The sequence below is a fragment of the Oncorhynchus tshawytscha genome, linkage group LG13, assembly GCF_018296145.1.
Source record: "Oncorhynchus tshawytscha isolate Ot180627B linkage group LG13, Otsh_v2.0, whole genome shotgun sequence".
NCBI lineage: Eukaryota > Metazoa > Chordata > Actinopteri > Salmoniformes > Salmonidae > Oncorhynchus > Oncorhynchus tshawytscha.
The window spans coordinates 30,615,146-30,636,338 of record NC_056441.1 but is presented as its reverse complement, the minus strand read 5'-3'; the positions used below and the strand labels follow the sequence as shown (position 1 = coordinate 30,636,338).

The window sequence follows — 21,193 nt, the reverse complement described above, 5'->3', positions numbered from 1 at the left end:
AGGCCTTGTTCAATATCCTTGATCTGGATGGAGTAATGATAGCCTACCAAGGTGCACCTGTGTAATGATCATACTGTTTAATCAGCTTCTTGATATTCCACATCTGTCAGGTGGATTGATTATCTTGGCAAAAGAGAAATGCTAACTAACAGGGATGTAAACAAATGTGTGCAAATAATTTGAGAGAAATAAGATCAAAACAGATAAAAATACATCTTATGGAACAGCGGGGACTGTGAAGCAACACAAACATAGGCACAGACACATGCATACACACACATGATAACATACGCACTATACACATACGTATGGATTTTGTGTTGTAGTTATGCGGTAGTACCAAGGCAGCAGCTACACTTTCTGGGGTCCAGCCAAATTAAGGCAGTTATACAATTTTTAAAACATTACAATACATTCATAACAGATTTCACAATACAATTGTGTGCCCTCAGGACCCTACTCCACTACCACATATCTACAATACAAAATCCATACATGTATGTGTGTGTATAGTGCGTATGTTATCATGTCTGTGTATGTATGTGTCTGTGCCTATGTTTGTGTTGCTTCACAGTCCCGGCTGTTCCATAATATGTTTTTTATTTTTTTAAATTTTATTTCACCTTTATTTAAGCAGGTAGGCCAGTTGAGAACAAGCTCTCATTTACAACTGTGACCTGGCCAAGATAAATCAAAGCAGTGCGACAAAAACAACAACACAGAGTTACACATGGGATAAACAAACGTACAGTCAATAACACAATAGAAAAATGTATATACATTGTGTGCAAATGTAGTAAGGTTAGGGAGGTAAGGAAATAAATAGGCCATAGTGGCAAAACAATTACAATTTAGCATTAACACTGGAGTGATAGATGTGCAGATGATGATGTGCAAGTAGAGATACTGGGGTGCAAAAGAGCAAAACTAAATAACAATATGGGGATGAGGTAGTTGGGTGGGCTATTTACAGATGGGCTGTGTACAGGTGTAGTGATCAGTAAGCTGCTCTGACAGCTGATGCTTAAAGTTAGTGAGGGAGATATAAGACTCCAGCTTCAGTGATTTTTGCAATTTGTTCCAGTCATTGGCAGCAGAGAACGGTGGCCAAAGGAGGAGTTGGCTTTGGGGATGACCAGTGAAATATACCTGCTGAACCGCATGCTACGGTGACCAGTGAGCTGAGATAAGGCGGGGCTTTATCTAGCAAAGACTTATAGATGACCTGGAGCCAGTGGGTTTGGCGACGAATATGAAGCAAGGGCCAGCCGCCGAGAGCATACAGGACATTGTTTTAGAAAATTTGGAAGTACGTCCAACCGCAGACCACGTGTACCATGCCAGCCCAGGACCTCCACACCCGGCTTCTTCACCTATGGGATCGTCTGAGATCAGTCACTGGGTTTGCACAACCGAAGAATTTCTGCACTAACTGTCAGAAACCGTCTCAGGGAAGCTCATCTGCATGCTCGTCGTCCTCACCAGGGCCTGGACCTGACTGCAGTTCAGCGTCGTGGGCAAATGCTCACCTTTGATGGCCAATGGCACGTTGGAGAAGTGTGTACTTCATGGATGAATCCGGTTTCAACTGTACCGGGTAGATGGCAGATGTTGATGTCAACGTTGTTAACAGAGTGCCCTATGGTGGCGGTGGGGCTATGGTATGGGTAGGCATAAGCCACGGACCACGAACACAATTGCATTTTATTGATGGCAATTTGAATGCACAGAGATACTGTGATGAGATCCTGTGGTCCATTGTTGTGCCATTAATCTGCTGCCATCTCGTCATATTTCAGCATTATAATGCACGGCCCCATGTCGCAAGGATCTGTACACAATACTGGGAAGCTGGAAATGTCCCAGTTCTTCCATGGCTTGTATACTCACCAGACATGCCACCCATTGAGCATGTTTGGGATGCTCTGGATCGACATGTAAGGCCGTGTGTTCCGGTTCCCACCAATATCCAGCAACTTCGCACAGCCATTGAAGAGGGGTGGGACAACATTCCACATGCCACAATCAACAGCCTGACCAACTCTATATGAAGGAGATGTGTCGCTCTGCATGAGGCAAATGGTGGTCACACCAGATACTGACTGGTTTTCTGATCCACGCCCCTACCTTTTTTTACAGTATCTGTGACCAACAGATGCATATCTGTATTCCCATTCATGTGAAATCCAGAGATTGGGGTCTAATTAATTTATTTCAATTGGTTAGAGTGTTGGGCCAGTAACCAAAAGGTTTCTGGATCGAATCCCCGAGCTGACAAGGTAAAAATCTGTCATTCTGCCCCTGAGCAAGTCAGTTCACCCCGGGCGCCGAAGACGTGGATGTCAATTAAAGGCAGCCCCCAGCACCTCTCTGATTCAGAGGGGTTGGGTTAAATGCGGAAGACACATTTCAGTTTAATATTTTCAGTTGGACAACTGACTAGGTATCCCCCTTTCCCCAATTGACTGATTTCATTATATGAACTATAACTCGGTAAAATCTTTGAAATGGTTGCATGTTGCATTTATTTTTCTTCAGTGTACCTTGAGAAGCAGGGTGTATACATCGTAGTGTCAAATAACACAGTCTTTTTCTGTCTATAATATCTGACTCTTAAGTTCCCGTCCCCTCGACATCCTCCTCCTTTCTTTCTCTTTTCATATCTCCTTTCCTCTGCTTTCTTTCTTTCTTGTTTTCTTTCTCTCTCTAGATGTCATATAACATGGTATGGGTGTGCAACCGGCTGCATCGACTGAAGATGCTATGTAAGACTAGTGCACTGGTGGACGAGGAACTGGTGAGTAAGGCAGCCATGACAGTTTAACTAAGAGTTACACTTGAACGAAACCCATTACATTATTTTAATAAAGAGTGCCCCCTATTTTAACCTCTATTGCTAAAAATGCAATTAATAGCAAAATACTTCCAGGCTTTGAAAACACAGGTAATATAGCCTACTGTATCATTAACTCATGGCTTATCATCCAGGCTTTGCTAATCTCTTTTAATGTGTTGGGTGATATCATCAGAAGTTGAAATGCAGGCCAACTATTTGAGTAGAATGAGTGAGGAAAATTGCAAACATTGCAAAGAACTTGACTGTATTCAAACACAAGCAATGTTGTACATGCACCATAGTTGCTGGAACCATTCTGGAAAGAACAATGTGAAAGAAAATAACCGAGCCAGCACACTATGATTTGTGTCTGCCCTATAGTGTGAGTCAGGTAAAAGAGAACTAACCTACTATATCTCTCCTCGTCATCAGAGACAGTGTGAGAGTGACCAGGAGGACACGGAGACCAAGCCATCATCTCTCATTCGCCGGCGACTCAGCAGCAGTTCATAGACTCGACCATCAGGTGGGAGTGCTGCATCAAGCTGCAGTGCATACTTCCCGTAACAGTGACCCAACCAAGCCTACAGTATTTGCCCTCCCCCTTTACCAGACCTCAAGGGAGGGTAAGACCAAGACACAGGCTGACACAAGCGCTGGGCACACAAGAAGGAATTTTCAGGGTCTATGTCCCTACATGAGACTTTTCCCTGATGAAGTGGAATGGAATCTACAGAACAATTGTTGCCTATCAAACTATTTCCCGAAAGGCCTGTCAAGGCTTAGTTTTAGGCTCAATGCACTTCAGGTGGATTGAAAGTGGTGGAGGTAGTTCTACTAAGAGCACAAATACAAGTGTGTGATGGATTCTGTGAGTGAGAAGTCATATAATAAGGCTCTCGATGGGGTAAAACACAAGAAAACCCAGCATGACTTGTTTTTCGAGCTTTGCTCAGTATTTCTGTGGTTTATTGCATGTTTTATGGTGCTTTTGCAGTTGTAAAGGTCAACTGATAGCAGGCGGTGACAATATTGTTCTTATGGTGAAGTTACTGATTTGGGGATGTACAGTATTGGATTGCACCATGTAGGGTGTTTAAACCTGAGGCATATCTGTATATCTAGTATTTTTCCCCTAAAGGGTGGATGGAAATTGAATGGAAACCTCAGAATTTAGTAGGTTTTAGTCTTCCAAATGTGTTTTTGACTATTTTACTAAGCTTCCATTACATTGCCAAATATGAATATATTATGTTATATACAGTATAATACAATTATACAATATAATGCTATACAATATCTATATCGTAGTGTCCTAAACATGATTACCAAGTGTTCTCGTATTGTACATGCATGATGGACAAATGTTTCAAGATAACTAACCAATATAAATGGCACAGCAAATCAACTTTTAACGGTTCTACTCATAGAAATAGGATGAAGAAGGAATTCCAGTTCTGTGTTTCTACTAATTCAATACTGACTTCCTGCATACAGTGAATACTCTGAACACTCCATGCTCTACTGAACCAGTAGCATTACTGACACGATCATACAGTAATACCTGACAAATAATGTGACATGTTGGTCGATTAATTGTATTTTTGTGAGAACTGTTTTTGTTTTCTGTTTCTCAAAGAAGTTTCAGAATTTACATGTTTTTGTTTTATTTTATCATAACCTTTATCATAATACCTAACGACTGTCCGTGTTAAGTGTGGTTCTTTTAAATAAAATAACATTGTTGTCAACAGGTTTTGTGAATACATTTTGGAATCATCCCCCTTGCAAACTTTTCAAATCATAGGGAATGGAAAAATAGTGCAGGCCATTCTTTTTAATCATCTCTTAATGTTCTTGGACCAGAGCTTTTCACCTCTGCACTAGTTTACCTCTGCAATGTGTCATTGGTGTTCTGACTGCTGTTATTATTAAGTAGCATCCATCCCTCAAAAAAAGTGTTTTGGTAAATAGGAGCGTAAAGATTGTGTAATAACCCATTATTGAAGCTGTACACTATTTTGAGGATTTTTCCATTAATATAGATTAATTTGTTTATGAAAAAACGACCTATCTGATGATCGCAGATTGGGCTTCCAACCGGTTCCCTACAGTCTTGTCGCCCTCTGCAGGAGCAAACCATAAAGCACAGAAACGCATACATGGATTGGGTCATCAATGATTTGACGTGAGATTAACAAAACAGAAATAAACTAGTTAATTGATACCCTAATGTGGTCCATTATAAATTTGAAAGTTGATATAATAAATAGTCTCATGAAATGCCTAGGCTTATACTAAAGTAGTCTAGGCCTACAGGAATACACTTCTGTGAGCGATAAAGCATTTTGGAATAGAATTTGAATCTATAACATCATTTTTTACATGGGCTACTATGAAAGAGTCGACAAAAAAACAAAACATGAACAATATAATAACATTTCAAGGTGCACAACATGTGATGTTCACTTAATGTCTGAATCATATCAATCGGTAATCAAGCAGTAAATTGAAATACAAATAATGTAGCATTTGTTTTATTTATTGATTTAGCAAAATTCCAAAAGCGTTCTCTTTTTTAATTACGCAATGATGTGTAATAAACTCGTCGAATAAAAGGTGCGTTAGTGCGTTTGAGTCGAGAGGAGGGAGTTACGGTTCTCGTTTGAAAGCCAAGGGGCAACACAAAAAGAAAGTATTTGGCAACACTCCTGAGACGGGACAACAAGCAAATAACAGTAGACTTCGTGTAAGCATTCGACCTGCAAAACGTTTGGCAGTATTCTCAAGAATCAGTCGAGTTGTTGTTTTGAAGCAAGTTTCCTTTTGGACCGCTTGGAATAGGTTTCTTTTTTCTGGAACTATTGGTTTCTCGCGCAGAAGCGGATTGGTTCAAACCCAAGAAAGGTAAAAACCGCCGACAGAACTTCTTATTCAAAATATCAATACGAAAAACGTTTATACGCCCCTAAAGTATTTGATCAACTAAAGCAGTAGTCCAGTTGTATTTCAGTCAGCGAATGTTTCGTGGAGTCAGATGCGAGCATCTTCCATCAAAAACGTTAATTAGTCTAATTGTATTCCCATTTGCGTTGGTATAACCAAAGTCTTCATGACCACATTGTGGCATTATTATCTTACATACAATTATACTGTAGCCTAATTATTACATTGTATGCAATATACTACCACATGCTTTCCTCTCAATTTAGAGGTCTATAAAATGGCAATGTTTTAACCATTCAGAGCAAACCGTGCAGGTGGTTTACACTTAAGTGAAATATCTCCAAATTTACAGGCAGACTACACTGCTCGCGTTGCAAATAAATGTAGAAATCTATATTATTCAATTATTGCGCCAATGAGCGTCTGTGTTGCCAAGGGCTAAAATAGAAGTCAGTTCTATTTCTGATGCAGATCGCTCTGCAAGCCCTGCCTCTCCCATTTCCTCATTGGTTTATAGAAGCAGGTACCCACGTGCCATCTCCTCATTGGTTATGCCCATGTGGGTGACTGAAAGACGAACGAGATCGGTGGTGGTAATGCACCTAATTTATGATAATATAAAGTCAAGAGAAGAAAAAGCCTAGGAGGAGAGATGACTAGAAACAATTCTGTTGACCGTTTTATGTGTGGATTAATTGTCGGCGTGGAGGACCTTGTGCATTTCAGGTAAAATAACAACTCAATGTTTATATCACAGAATACATTAGCTGGCAACAGCAAGCTATCTAAATAGGACAAATTAGCTAGCAAGTGCAAGCTAGTTAAATTGCTATAAAGGTTTCATGCTTTTCAACCTGTCCCCAAATTAATGTAATTGGTTCAGAGTTTATTTTGATATTTTAACCTGCGTGTCGTGATCACGTTTGGTTTGGGGGGACAAAATAAATTCATGCACGATGGCGCAGCGTGCAGCTGGTTTGGGTTCCGTGTTATACAGAACAAAAATATAAACGCAACATGTAAAGTGTTGGTTTTATGAGCTGAAATAAAAGATCCCAGAAATGTTCAATACACACGTATTTCTCACACATTTGTTTACACCCCTCTTAGTGAGAATTTCTCCTTTGCTAAAATAATCCACCACCTGACAGGTGTAGCATATCAAGAAGCTGATTAAACAGCATGATCATTACATAGGTGCAACTTGTGCTGGTGACAATAAAAGGCCATTCTAAAATATGCAGTTTGGTCACACAACACAATGCCACAGATGTCTCAAGTTCAGAGGGAGTGTGCAATTGGCATGCTGACTGCAGGAATGTCTACCAGAGCTGTTGCCAGAGATTTAAATGTTCTCTACCATAAGCTGCCTCCAACATAGTCTTTTAGAGAATTTGTCAGTACGTCCAACCTGCGTCACAACCGCAGACCACGTGTATGGCGTCGTGTGGGCGAGCGGTTTGCTAAATGTCAAAGTTGTGAACAGAGTGCCCCATGGTGGGATTTATGGTATGTGCAGGCATAAGCTGCGGACAACAAACACAATTGTATTTTATCGATGGCAATTTGAATGCACATTACCCTTAAGCACTCTGTTACGTTCCACTGGATGTCATGCATTTCAATGGGGATGTCCACAATGGAGTGGAAACGCAACACTCTGTTGCGAGACGGATGCTACATACTTTTACATTTTCCAAACTTTGCGTCGTCTTCAGTCCAGCCAGAGCCGTTGAAGAACGCAGAAGATGAAAATATGTGGTTTTGGCTTCATGGGATAGCTAGCAGCTTCTAAAAAGATTACCCGTTCCTATAAGTGAGTAATGTTAAATAATACACATTGGCTGCTAAGCCAAATCTATGGTATCTTCCTCCTAGATTTTAGCTAGCTAGCTACTCTGCAGTGCAAGCTAGCTTCACTTGCTATGATGTTTGAAAAACCAGTTGAGGGGAAAAGTAACTAAACAAAACATGTTCTATTATCACCTGAAACAATATATTTATCCTGTCTTGAATGATAAGGCCATATTTTGCATTCTCCCAAAATAAATCTGATCTCTGAGAGTTAGGCTTTCCTCTTGCGTTACAAACACTACACTTGTCTGTTCAGTAGCGGAGCAAGACTCCTTGGAGAAGATGCACGGTGTAATGAAATATGTCACGATGTAAACTGGGCATAATGGACGAATGGAGACAGATCCACAGTCTCTGACCCAATTTTATCATGGGGGACAATAAACCATAGGTGCTGGAGACAAAGTACAGGAAGTTGTTGTCCACCTGTTCAGAACACCAGTAAAACACAGCATTAGGAATACATGAGGCTAGACTTTATTTATCTGTTATTTTACCAGGTAAGTTGACTGAGAACACATTCTCATTTGCAGCAACAACCTGGGGAATAGTTACAGGGGAGAGGAGGAATGAGCCAATTGTAACCTGGGGATTATTAGGTGACCATGATGGTTTGAGGGCCAGATTGGGAATTTAGCCAGGACACTGGGGTAAACACCCCTACTCTTACAATAAGTGCCATCCCATCAGAAAGACAGCACCCTACAGTGTGTAGGGTGCCCTGAGGAATTGGGATATATTTTTTTAAACCAGAGGAAAGAGTGCCTCCTACTGGCCCTCCAACACCACTTCCAGCAGCATCTGGTCTCTCATCCAGGAACTGACCAGAACCAACCCTGCTTAGCTTCAGAAGCAAGCCAACAGTGGTATGCAGGGTGGTATGCTGCTGGCTGCTAGTTTTACAGCAACAACTCGACTCTGCTCTTAGACTCATACCCCATTCACACAGAGAACTGTAAAGTACCTTCCTTTTGCAGATTCAGAATTGTGGGAGCATAAATAAGGGGTTTGAAAAATGTGCATGACTCAGACTTTGACCTAGTAGTGTATAGGCAGCAACTGTATTAACAGCCCTTGTGTCTGACTGTCCTTATTTCCGTCCTAAGGAGATTAGCTAATGAATGATGGAAGTCATATGGAGGTAAAGAGATTTCAAGACCCTTTAGCCATCTTTAGAGGATAGAGGACAATCAGTAGATGGTCACACTCAATGTTCAGTTAAGGATGTACAGTACCAGTCAAAAGTTTGGACACACCTACTCATTGAAGGGTTTTTCTTTATTTTTACTATTTTCCACATTGTAGAATAATAGTGAAGACATCAAAACTATGAAATAAGACAAGGAATCATGTGGTAACCAAAACAGTTTAAAAAAAATATCAAAATATATTCTTATATTCTTCAAAGTAGCCACCCTATGCCTTGATGACAGCTTTGCACGCTCTTGGAATTCTCTCAACCAGCTTCATGAGGAATGCTTTTCCAACAGTCTTGAAGGAGTTCCCACATATGCTGAGCACTTGTTGGCAGCTTTTCCTTCACTCTGCGGTCCAACTCATCCCAAACCATCTCAATTGTGTTGAGGCTGGGTGATTGTGGAGGCCAGGTCATCTGATACAGCACTCCATCACTCTCCTTGGTCAAATAGCCCTTATACAGCCTGGAGGTGTGTTGGGTCAGTGTCCTGTTGAAAACAAATGATAGTCCACCCAGTCCACCTGGCCGTGCTGCTGCTCCAGTTTCAACTGTTCTGCCTGTGATTATTATTATTTGACCATGCTGGTCATTTATGAACACTTGAACATCTTGGCCATGTTCTGTTATAATCTCCACCCGGCACAGCCAGAAGAGGACTGGCCACCCACATAGCCTGGTTCCTCTCTATGTTTCTTCCTAGGTTTTGGCCTTTCTAGGGAGTTTTTCCTAGCCACCGTGCTTCTACACCTGCATTGCTTGCTGTTTGGGGTTTTAGGCTGAGTTTCTATACAGCACTGAGATATCAGCTGATGTACGAAGGGCTATATAAATAAATTTTATTTTATTTTATTTGATAGTCCCACTAGGCACAAACCAGATGGGATGGAGTATTGTGGCAGAATGCTGTGGTAGCCATGCAATTCAGGTGTTCCTTGAATTCTAAATAAATCAACAACGGTGTCACCGGCAAAGCACTATCACACCACCTCCTCCATGCTTCACGGTGGGAACCACGCATGCGGGGATCATCTGTTTAACTATCTAAAAATTGGATTCATCAGACCAAAGGACAGATGTCCACCTGTCTAATGTCCATTGCTTGTGTTTCTTGGCCCAAGCAAATATCTTCTTCTTATTGGTGTCCTTTTTAGTAGTAGTTTCTTTGCAGCAATTCGACCATGAAGGCCTGATTCACGCAGTCTCCTCTGAACAGTTGATGTTGAGATGTGTCTGTTACTTTAACTGTGTAAAGCATTTATTTGGGCTGCAATTTCTGATGCTGGTAATCTCACGAGAGCCAGTTTCATGATAGCTCTTGATGTTTTTTGCGACTGCTCTTGAAGAAACGTTCAAAGTTCTGACCTTCATGTCTTAAAGTAATGATGGACTGTTGTTTCTATTTGCTTATTTGAGCTGTTCTTGCCATAATATGAACTTGGTCTTTTACCAAATAGGGTTATCTTATGTATACCACCCCTACCTTGTCACAACACAACTGATTGGCTCAAATGCATTTAGAAGGAAAGAAATTCCACAAATTCACTTTTAACAAGGCACACCTGTTACTTGAAATGCATTCCAGGTGACTAACTCATGAAGCTGGTTGAGAGAATGCCAATCATGTGCGAAGCTGTCATCAAGGCAAGGGGTGGCTACTTTGAAGAATCTCAAATAGAAAATATATTTTGATTTGTTAAACACTTTTTGGTTCCTACATGATTCCTTGTGTTATTGCATAGTTTTGATGTCTTCACTATTCTACATTGTAAAGAAAAACCATTGGATGAGTAGGTGTGTCCAAACTTTTGACTGGTACTGTGCTTAGGACTTCTGATGCAGGTCCATCTGTGAGAGGTGGATGAAAGGTGGAGTTATGGAATATGATAGGAAAGAGAAGAGGAGAATAAGAACAATGTTGTTTGGTAGCATTTTTTTTACACTTTGGATGTAAAAATGGCCAATCTATTTTCCTAACTTCAACTGTCTTTGTTTTATTTCCAGAATAACACAGGGATTGAATTAGGCCGGTGCCTTTGGCACTCCCAAGATAAATTAGGGAAGCACCATGAATGTTGAAATATTAACGTTAGCGCCCCCATAGGCGTAAAGGATATCAGTCAACCGTTAGCTCTCTCGAGTCGATTTGTAATTCAGTCCCTGGTTTGACATTTTCCCACAATCGTCCTTGGCATTAGAACTAAAAATGTAGCCTGGCTAATTGCATATCTGTTTGTGCTGTCTTGCCAACTCCTAAAGTCATTGTCATGGTATACAGCATAAACAGATCTGGGACATTAAGTTACCTCTGTACCAAATGCCCTCCATGGATACTCTCAAAAGAAGCTCCTGGTGTCTTCATTCGCTTCACCCTCATGAATAGGCAGAAAGAGTACAACAGGTGTAGACTTCTTCCTAGGTTTTGGCCTTTCTAGGGAGTTTTTCCTAGCCACCGTGCTTCTACACCTGCATTGCTTGCTGTTTGGGGTTTTAGGCTGGGTTTCTGTACAGCACTTTGAGATATCAGCTGATGTACGAAGGGCTATATAAATAAATTTGATTTGATTTGATTTGAAAGAGTAGGAGACAAAAAGGGGAGAGCGGGGGAGGGAGGGAAGATGATGTAGGAAGACTGAGGGACAGAGAGATTGAAAAGACTGGCAGGACAGACTGAGAGAAGGTAAGAGGTGCAGTTGTCTGTCTTATTGGCCACTGTTAATTCTACCCCTTTTTGTCTTTCTATTTGGGTCTAAGTCTATAGGGGCCAAAACTTCAGCATGTGATGACAAGTGTAGTTGGCAGCTATGTCAATTCAAGAAGTCAGATGCAACCATGTCAGTGAGATTGCGCCTTTATTTCTTAGAGCAGTGTTAGGGTCTGCACCAAGGCTAGTAGTAGTAGGTGGCTAGTGCATACAAGTAGGATAAAGTAATTTAGAGTTTAAAAAGTACTCAAACCAATAAATAATGTGGCAACAGTGTACCAGAATTGAACCTGGTATCAAATGGAGCACGGTGCTTGTTTTAATGAATCCTCAAGAAACCAAAAGCTGATTTGTTAATACAAATATTATGCACTTATCAGTTTACCATGTCATTTTGAAGAGACTACCAGGTAAATAGTGGACTAACGAGGAATAAGGAAAATAGAAAATGTACTCAATGTATTGAATAGACATCATTTTATTGAATAGAGGGACTTAAGAACATGTCTTTCAACTTGAGTGGCCAACTATATTTACTTGTGTTTTGATGCTTTGGCTTTGACTCAGAGTTTAATGCTGACGTAGTCGCTGACCCATCAAACTCTCCATTGTTTTCCATGTTTGCTCTATGGGCCTGAACAAGGATAGGGCGGGAGAGAGCAGGAATATGACAATTGGATATGATGGAGAGTATTGTTAGAGGAAGACTGGGAGATATACACTGAGTGCACAAAACATTAGGAACACCTTCCAAATATTGAGTTGCACCCCCTTTGCCATCAGAACAGCCTCAATTTGTTGAGGCGTGGACTCTACAAGATGTTGAAAGTGTTCCACAGGGATGCTGGCCCATGTTGACTCCAATGCTTCCCACAGTTGTCAAGTTGGCTGGATGTCCTTTGGGTGGTGGACCATTCTTGATACACACGGGAAACTGTTCAGCTTGAATGACCCAGCAGTGTTGCAGTTTTTGACACACTCAACCCAGTGCGTTTGGCACCTACCATACCCCGTTCAAAGGCACTTAAATCTTTTGACTTGCCCATTCACCCCCTGATTGGGACACATACACATCCATGTCTCAATTGTCTCAAGGCTTAAAAATCCTTTGTTAACTGGTCTCCTGCCCTTCACCTACAATGCAATAATACCTTTTTTTTTAAGATATCCTGCAGACTTACCGTTATTGTACAGGTTTATACTCGTGACTAATTTGAAGTATTGTCAGTGTATTTGGTTAAAAAAAAATTAAAAAAAATGGGGCCAAAACACAGCATTACGCAACTTAATATCCATTACGGCTCGAAATCGAAGAATAGAGGGAGGAATAAGGAGAAAGGAATGAGGTGGGAGAGGGAAGAAAAACAGCTGTGGGAGTGAGGTTGCGAAAAAGAAAGTGATGAAGTATAGCCTACGTTTTGATGACAACTATGCCGGTAAATCAAATGTTGATATTGAGTTTTGTATTGGTTGTGAAAGTGTTGAAAAGAGTGATGTGATTGACATGAATGGTGCTCATGTTGTAATGGGATTACAAATGTTATTCAAGGACTGTGAGGGGGTTATGTTATGGCAGTATAATGGATAATGTTGTGACGTGTGTGTTTTTAGTTAGTGTCATTGTATTAATGTTCTGGTAGTGTTGTTAAGGTTGTGGAATCTACATCATTTGCTATTGATTTTGCTATTGATTTTGTTGGTGTTATCATAACTTTTTGATGTTGAATACTATGTTTGTAAGTAAACCTTGAGGTCATTCTTTTTTAGACCACAAAGGCTAAGGGAAGTTATGTTTGTTTTCATAGCCATGAAAGGGTTGTACAAATGTGAGTGTTAGAAGTTTGTGAAATTTGTTCCTTGTTCTATTGGGTGTGGTGCCATCCAAAGCTAATCTACCTTATCTCAGAAGTGTTTGCCCACTGTGTGATTGCATGGTATAACCCTGTGCTTATGTTGAGGTTCTGCTGATATAGCATGGAAAGCTGTCGTCACACACACACACACCACCTTATAAAGGATGTATATATCACGTTTTAAGATATGACCCAGGTGCAGGCAGTGTTGAAGAAACAAAAGTGTATTCTTTAACCTGTTGAGTGTAGGGGGCAGTATTTTGATGTTTGGATGAAAAACGTACCCAAATGAAACTGCCTATTTCTCAGGCCCAGAATCTAGAATATGCATATAATTGTCAGATTAGGATAGAAAACACTCTAAAGTTTCATAAACTGTCAAAATATTGTCTGTGAATATAACGGAACTGATATTGCAGGCGAAAATCCAACCCGGAAGTGCTGTTTTTCCTGAAAGCTCTCTGTTCCATTGCCTGACTTCGCTCCATTTAAAGGGATATCAACCAGATTCCTTTCCCTATGGCTTCCTCATGGTGTGAACAGTCTTTAGATATAGTTTCAGGCTTTTATTTAGAAAAATTATCGAGAAAGATCACAACGCGTCATTGTATGGCTGGGTGCCAGCAGCGTTTTGCATGCGCAACAGCTTCGAGCAGACATTTTCTCTCCTATTGAAGAAGCTACAGTCCCGGTTGAAATATTATCGATTATAAATTGTAAAAACAACCTGAGGATTGATTATAAAAAACATTTGACATGTTTCTACGAACTTTACGGATACTATTTGGAATTTTCGTCTGCCCGGTCTTGACCGCTCGAGCCTGTGGATTTCTGAACATAACGCGCCAAACAAATGGAGATATTTTGGATATAACAATAATCTTTATGGAACAAAAGGAACATTTATTGTATAACTGGGAGTCTTGTGAGTGCAAACATCCGAAGATCAAAGGTAAGCGATTCATTTTATTGCTTTTCTGACTTTCGTGACCAATCTACTTGGCTGCTAGCTGTTTGTAATGTTTTGTCTGCTGAGAGAGATGTCCTTACATAACCGCTTGGTATGCTTTCGCCGAAAAGCTTTTTTGAAATCTGACACGGCAGGTGGATTAACAACAAGCTAAGCTGTGTTTTGCTATATTGCACTTGTGATTCCATGAAAATTAAATATTTGTAGTAATTTAATTTGAATTTGGCGCTCTGCAATTCAGCGGATGTTGACGAAAATGATCCCGGTAACGGGATGGGTGCATCAAGAATTTAAACGGGCAGGCAAACGACAGGCCAAGGCAGGCAGGGGTCAATAATCCAGAGAGGGTATAAGGCACTGGAACAGCAGGCAGGCTCAGGGTCAGGTCAGGCAGATCCAGAGTAGAGGCAAAGGTACAGGATGGCAGGCAGGCAGGCTCAGGGCAGGCAGTAAAGGTCAAAAACCGGCATACTAGAAAACATGGAAAATAGCAAAGACAGGAGCAAGGGAAAACGCTGGTAGGTTTGAACGAACAAAACCAACTGGCACAGACAGACAGAAAACACTGGGATAGTGGGGAAGATGAGCCACACCTGGAGGGGGGTGGAGACAAGCACAAGGACAGGTCAAACAGATCAGGGCGTGACGGTATACACACCGGCTAAACTCATAAACACCAATATAAGTACACTGTGTAGTACACAAGCTCACTCCCAAAGACATGAATAAGCATAGTTGTGGTTATACAATTGGAGGCATTCTTAACCTGTATTGCAGTACAGAAAAAATATTTGCTAAATGTGGATGTAACTGCACTGTCTTGGGCATATTTCACTACAGAAGTTATTGTTAGATAATTACTAATGAACTTGGCGCTTGTCATCATCCTGCTAGAGGTCTGTCACATTTTAATGATGTGTGGTTGCTATAGCAAATTACCAATAAGGAACCTTTTTAAAGCCCCCAACTGTAGTTGTAGATTTTTTACGTCAGGTGAAGTCTGTGCATCTGTGAGTGTATTTGTGTGTGTTGACTCATTTTAATTTATTGCACTTTACCCACTGTTTTATAACATTGATAACAAGGTAGCCAAACTTAATGTACTTCAATGATTCTTGTTTTTTTTCTTGATTATCTATTGCTGTACTTGATGTATAATTGTATTAAGTAGATAATAATGGATACATTGTATTGAATCAGTTTTGACCTTCATTGGATCTTTTTAAGTAGTATTTACCTCCAATTCATCGGGGAGACGGACAGTGGTTGGAAGGACAAACGATGAGGCATACATCAACATACAAATTCCTTGTAGGACAAGTTAATCATCTATATCCATCCATTTTATGATGGGGGGGGATAAGAAAGTATTCAGCAGATATCCTGGGAGGTCAATGATTGATACTGACAGCATGGGATGTTATACAAATCGGATCAAAAAAACATTTTATTTGTCACATGCCTCGTAAAACAACAGGTGTAGACTAACATTGAAATGATTACTTACCGGCCCTTCCAACAATGCAGTGAGAAAAAGAAAAAAAACAAGGAATAAATACACAATGAGAAACAATAACTTTGCTGTATACACGGGCTACCAGTAATGAGTTGATTTGTGTAGGGATATGAGGTAATTGAAGTAGACATGTACATATACAGTGGTTCTTTCTGTAGAAGTTGTCATACTGCAGTACACCATGTGGGCTGCCGCATAATTCTATGGCACTTTATTTAAGTGTCAGCCATTGTTGCCATTAATGCTAGTTAATGCTAATTTGACAACCAGAGGGCATCTTTGAGAAGCATTTTACTTTTTGTAATATTGGCTGTATTAGAGAATTTTAAAATGTTTTTGTAAGAACATAGTATATGGGATTGATTTTAAGAAATGTAGCTTAATTAATTTAATTAATATTATGGTGTTTCTATTCCACAAAAAAACTAAACCCTCAGGGTTTCCTATAGGAAAATATGGCCCTGTACAACGTGACCATTTTCACACCCTAATTGTAGACTAACCAATACCCAAACGGAGATTCAGTCAAAAATAAAAAATCTCATAAATTTATCAAGATCAGTCCCCATGCTTGTCTCAGAGCAGCGTGAAACGGTGCTGAAGTAGTTGACCACACGTGGGTAGGCTATTGCTTCAAATCCTATTATAACAATTGGATGACTTTGGGTGTTCCAGTAAGTATTCTTTAAAGAACTCCAGCACAGAGAAGAGAAAGGAACCTTGAATAACCTTGACATGTCGGTAAAATACTATTAGAATTGGGGATTATGGTCACGGACAGTGCTATTCGCCTGTGTTACGCCAAACGCGAAAACCCAGGAAAATGAACAGGTACAGTAGACTACAATACTGTAAAGTAGGCCTAATAATGCTAAAAAATAATGCTTAAATAAATTGACTGCTGGTCTTTAATATATGCTGCACATTGTATTCCATTTCCAGCGAGACTATTCAAGCCATCGACTCACTGATGGTTGAAGATGATGAGCGATTGACAAATGCAGTCTGGAATCTGCTTGCATCACAGCACAACATCGCTCTAAGCACAATCAGAAGACAGTTGAAGAAACTTGAGTGGACTTATGGAAATACTCTGTAAGCTATATTAGGGTTCGTCAACTACAGTTGAAGTCAGATGTTTACATACACCTTAGCCAAATACAGTTTTTCACAATTCCATTTAATCCTAGTAAAAATTTCCTGTCTAAGGTCAGTTAGGATCACCACTTTATTTTAAGAATGTGAAACATCAGGATAATAGTAGTGATTTATTTCAGCTTTTATTTCTTTCATCACATTCCCAGCGAGTCAGAAGTTTACATACACTCAATTAGTATTTGGTAGCATTGCCTTTAAGTCGTTTGACTTGGGTCAAGGTATTTTCTTTGGATTTTTCCAGCATGTCAAGCAAAGAGGCACTGGGTTTGAAGCTAGGCCTTGAAATACATCCACAGGTACACCTCCAATTGACTCAAATTATGTCAATTAGCCTATGAGAAACTTCGAAAGCCATGACAGCATTTTCTGGAATTTTCCAAGCTGTTTAAAGGCACAGTCAACTTTTGTGTATGTAAACTTCTGACCCACTGGAATTGTGATACAGTGAAATAATCGGTCTGTAAACAATTGTTGGAAAAATTACTTGTGTCATGCACAAAGTAGATGTCCTAACCGACTTGCCAAAACTATAGTTTGTTAACAAGCAATGTGTGGAGTGGTTGAGAAACAAGTTTTAATGACTCCAACCTAAGTTTATGTAAACTTCCGACTTCAACTGTAGGTTTGGCCTCGGGCTCAAAAACATTTTCTGAGACAATAGTCAGCAGGCCAGAACATAGTAAGTATATAATATTAGCACAATTAATTGGCCTACACTACAAATTTTACATGTTTTAACACATGATTTGTACATAATAAATTCAGTGACAATTTGATCTGATTACACTCATATCTTTGTCTCTATTCAATTATTATTGTCTATTTCTGCATTGATTGGTGGGGAAAACAGGTATACGTAGCCTACTGTAGGCTACACAACTTTTTTTTTAACATCAACAATTGTTCAGAACAATTTGCTTGATAGCTAGATACTACTAGCAACTACTTCTCTGATAGAGTTCAGTGTGTCAAATCGGAGGGTCTGCTGTCCGGACCTCTGGCAGTCTCTATGGGGGTGCCACAGGGTTCAATTCTTGGACCGACTCTCTTCTCTGTATACATCAATGAGGTCGCTCTTGCTGCTGGTGAGTCTCTGATCCACCTCTACGCAGACGACACCATTCTGTATACTTCCGGCCCTTCTTTGGACACTGTGTTAACAACCCTCCAGGCAAGCTTCAATGCCATACAACTCTCCTTCCGTGGCCTCCAATTGCTCTTAAATACAAGTAAAACTAAATGCATGCTCTTCAACCGATCGCTACCTGCACCTACCCGCCTGTCCAACATCACTACTCTGGACGGCTCTGACTTAGAATACGTGGACAACTACAAATACTTAGGTGTCTGGTTAGACTGTAAACTCTCCTTCCAGACCCATATCAAACATCTCCAATCCAAAGTTAAATCTAGAATTGGCTTCCTATTTCGCAACAAAGCATCCTTCACTCATGCTGCCAAACATACCCTTGTAAAACTGACCATCCTACCAATCCTCGACTTTGGCGATGTCATTTACAAAATAGCCTCCAATACCCTACTCAACAAATTGGATGCAGTCTATCACAGTGCAATCCGTTTTGTCACCAAAGCCCCATATACTACCCACCATTGCGACCTGTACGCTCTCGTTGGCTGGCCCTCGCTTCATACTCGTCGCCAAACCCACTGGCTCCATGTCATCTACAAGACCCTGCTAGGTAAAGTCCCCCCTTATCTCAGCTCGCTGGTCACCATAGCATCTCCCACCTGTAGCATACGCTCCAGCAGGTATATCTCTCTAGTCACCCCCAAAACCAATTCTTTCTTTGGCCGCCTCTCCTTCCAGTTCTCTGCTGCCAATGACTGGAACGAACTACAAAAATCTCTGAAACTGGAAACACTTATCTCCCTCACTAGCTTTAAGCACCAACTGTCAGAGCAGCTCACAGATTACTGCACCTGTACATAGCCCACCTATAATTTAGCCCAAACAACTACCTCTTTCCCAACTGTATTTAATTTTTATTTATTTATTTATTTAGCTCCTTTGCACCCCATTATTTTTATTTCTACTTTGCACATTCTTCCATTGCAAAACTACCATTCCAGTGTTTTACTTGCTATATTGTATTTACTTTGCCACCATGGCCTTTTTTGCCTTTACCTCCCTTCTCACCTCATTTGCTCACATTGTATATAGACTTGTTTATACTGTATTATTGACTGTATGTTTGTTTTACTCCATGTGTAACTCTGTGTCGTTGTATCTGTCGAACTGCTTTGCTTTATCTTGGCCAGGTCGCAATTGTAAATGAGAACTTGTTCTCAACTTGCCTACCTGGTTAAATAAAGGTAAAATAAAGATAAAATGTTGCTTGCAAAAAGTATCAAGAAGAAATGTGGATAATGAAAATCAAAGTTTGAGAGAATAATGTACGTGTATGTATGCGTTCATCTCACCATCTTTCCCAATGCCAAACCAGTGTGTTTATTTGCAATGAAAATATTGCTGTTTGAATTATTTGCAATTTCAGACGTAATTATGATTCTAAGCATAGAACTTTCAGTGGCCTTCCTGCCTCATATAGAGGCCCGACGCAGAAATATTGAATCTTTAACTGCAAGCTTGGGCGGCAGGTAGTGGTTTGAGCGTTGGGCCAGTAAACGAAAGGTTGCGGGATCAAGTCCCCGAGCTGACAAGGTAAAAAACTGTCATTCTACCCATGAACAAGGAAGTTAACCCACTGTTCCCTGGTAGGCTGTCATTGTAAATAGGAATGTGTTCTTAACTGACATCCCTAGTTAAATAAAGGGACATTCTATAGCTTCAATGGGTTAAATATGCAGTTACAAGGAAGAGGGAAACAGTTATAGACTTGGTGGAGAAATTTGAGGCCTTAACTAGGAAGCTTGAGTTGTTTGATTTGGACTTGTCATCTGGAATGCTACTGCACTTCAGCACACTGAAGAAACGACAGGCCGCAGCATTGTCCCGGAGGTGATGGAAGATTTCATCATCTTGTCCCAAATCAGCTGAAGGACAACTTTAGCCATCAGGTTTTGAAGACCACAGCATGCCCAAGGATATCATTGCGTTTGTGTTCGTGATCCTCTCACAGTCCGCCCAGGTGGAGAATTCTCCTTCCTTGATAAGAAAACAATACCCTCGCTGAATGAGGCCGCAAGTCAAAAACACAGAATATCTAAGGGGCTTTTACAGTATATCACAAAAGTGAGTACACCCCTCACATTTTTGTAAATATTTGAGTAAATCTTTTCATGTGACAACACTGAAGAAATGACACTTTGCTAGGCCCCAGCCACAAAGATATTAATGCTGATCAATTGCCTTGCACAAAGTTTCAAAATACTAAAATACGACTTAAACAGAGACATTCAATTACATCATTAAGAGATATGCTGGACCTTATGTCAGAGAGGTGTTTTTGGGACCACATCGAGTCTATTGTCCTGCTAATAGCCCTTGGGAAATCAAATATTTGAAAACATTTTTCCACTTGCCTCTTCATTTTGAAAGAGTATTTCTATCAATAAATCCTGTACAGTATATGCTTTATCCGACATTTTGTGGTTGCATGAGGTTTGGAGTTAAAAATCTCTTCCCAACTACAGTGCCTTGCGAAAGTATTCGGCCTCCTTGACCTTTGCGACCTTTTGCCACATTTCAGGCTTCAAACATAAAGATATAACAACAAGTGGGACACAATCATGAAGTGGAACGACATTTATTGGATATTTCAAACTTTTTTAACAAATCAAAAACTGAAAAACTGCGAAAATACTTTCACAAGGCACTGTATTTAGCTAAGTGATGAATCTCATTTGCCATTCCAAATAAAGTTGAATATTTTTTGCTTAAGAAAAAAAGAAATGTCCTCTCACTGTCAACTGCATTTATTTTCAGCAAACTTAACATGAGTAAATATTTGTATGAACATAACAAGATTCAACAACTGAGACATTAAACTGAACAAGTTCAACAGATATGTGACTAACATAAATGGAATAATGTGTCCCTGAACAAAGGGGGTGGGTGGGTCAATCAAAAGTAACAGTGTGGCCACCAGCTGCATTAAGTACTGCGGTGCATCTCCTCCTCATGGACTGCACCAGATTTGCCAGTTCTTGCTGTGAGATATTACCCGCTCTTCCACCAAG

General features: G+C 40.3%; 2 protein-coding genes across 7 annotated transcripts in view; both read left to right on the top strand.

The window, feature by feature from the left end:
- The window catches only part of LOC112264672 (death-associated protein kinase 2), a 35,789-nt gene extending 31,202 nt beyond the window's left edge, over positions 1-4,587 (top strand). For all 3 annotated transcript variants that reach the window (XM_024441436.2, XM_024441435.2, XM_024441434.2), the window contains exons 11-12: positions 2,711-2,797; positions 3,269-4,587. In XM_024441436.2, the coding sequence (XP_024297204.1) occupies positions 2,711-2,797; positions 3,269-3,349 (168 nt within the window). In that variant the 3' untranslated portion in view covers positions 3,350-4,587. The remainder of the gene's footprint in view (positions 1-2,710; positions 2,798-3,268) is intronic.
- A 907-nt stretch (positions 4,588-5,494) lies between these two features.
- The window catches only part of LOC112264671 (rho guanine nucleotide exchange factor 2-like), a 93,515-nt gene continuing 77,816 nt past the window's right edge, over positions 5,495-21,193 (top strand). For 3 of the 4 annotated variants that reach the window (XM_042295509.1, XM_042295508.1, XM_042295506.1), the window contains exon 1: positions 5,496-5,743. The gene's annotated coding sequence lies outside the window, so the exon portion shown is untranslated. Of the gene's footprint in view, positions 5,744-21,193 lie in introns of all 4 variants that reach the window. The other variant, XM_042295507.1, reaches the window with a different exon arrangement.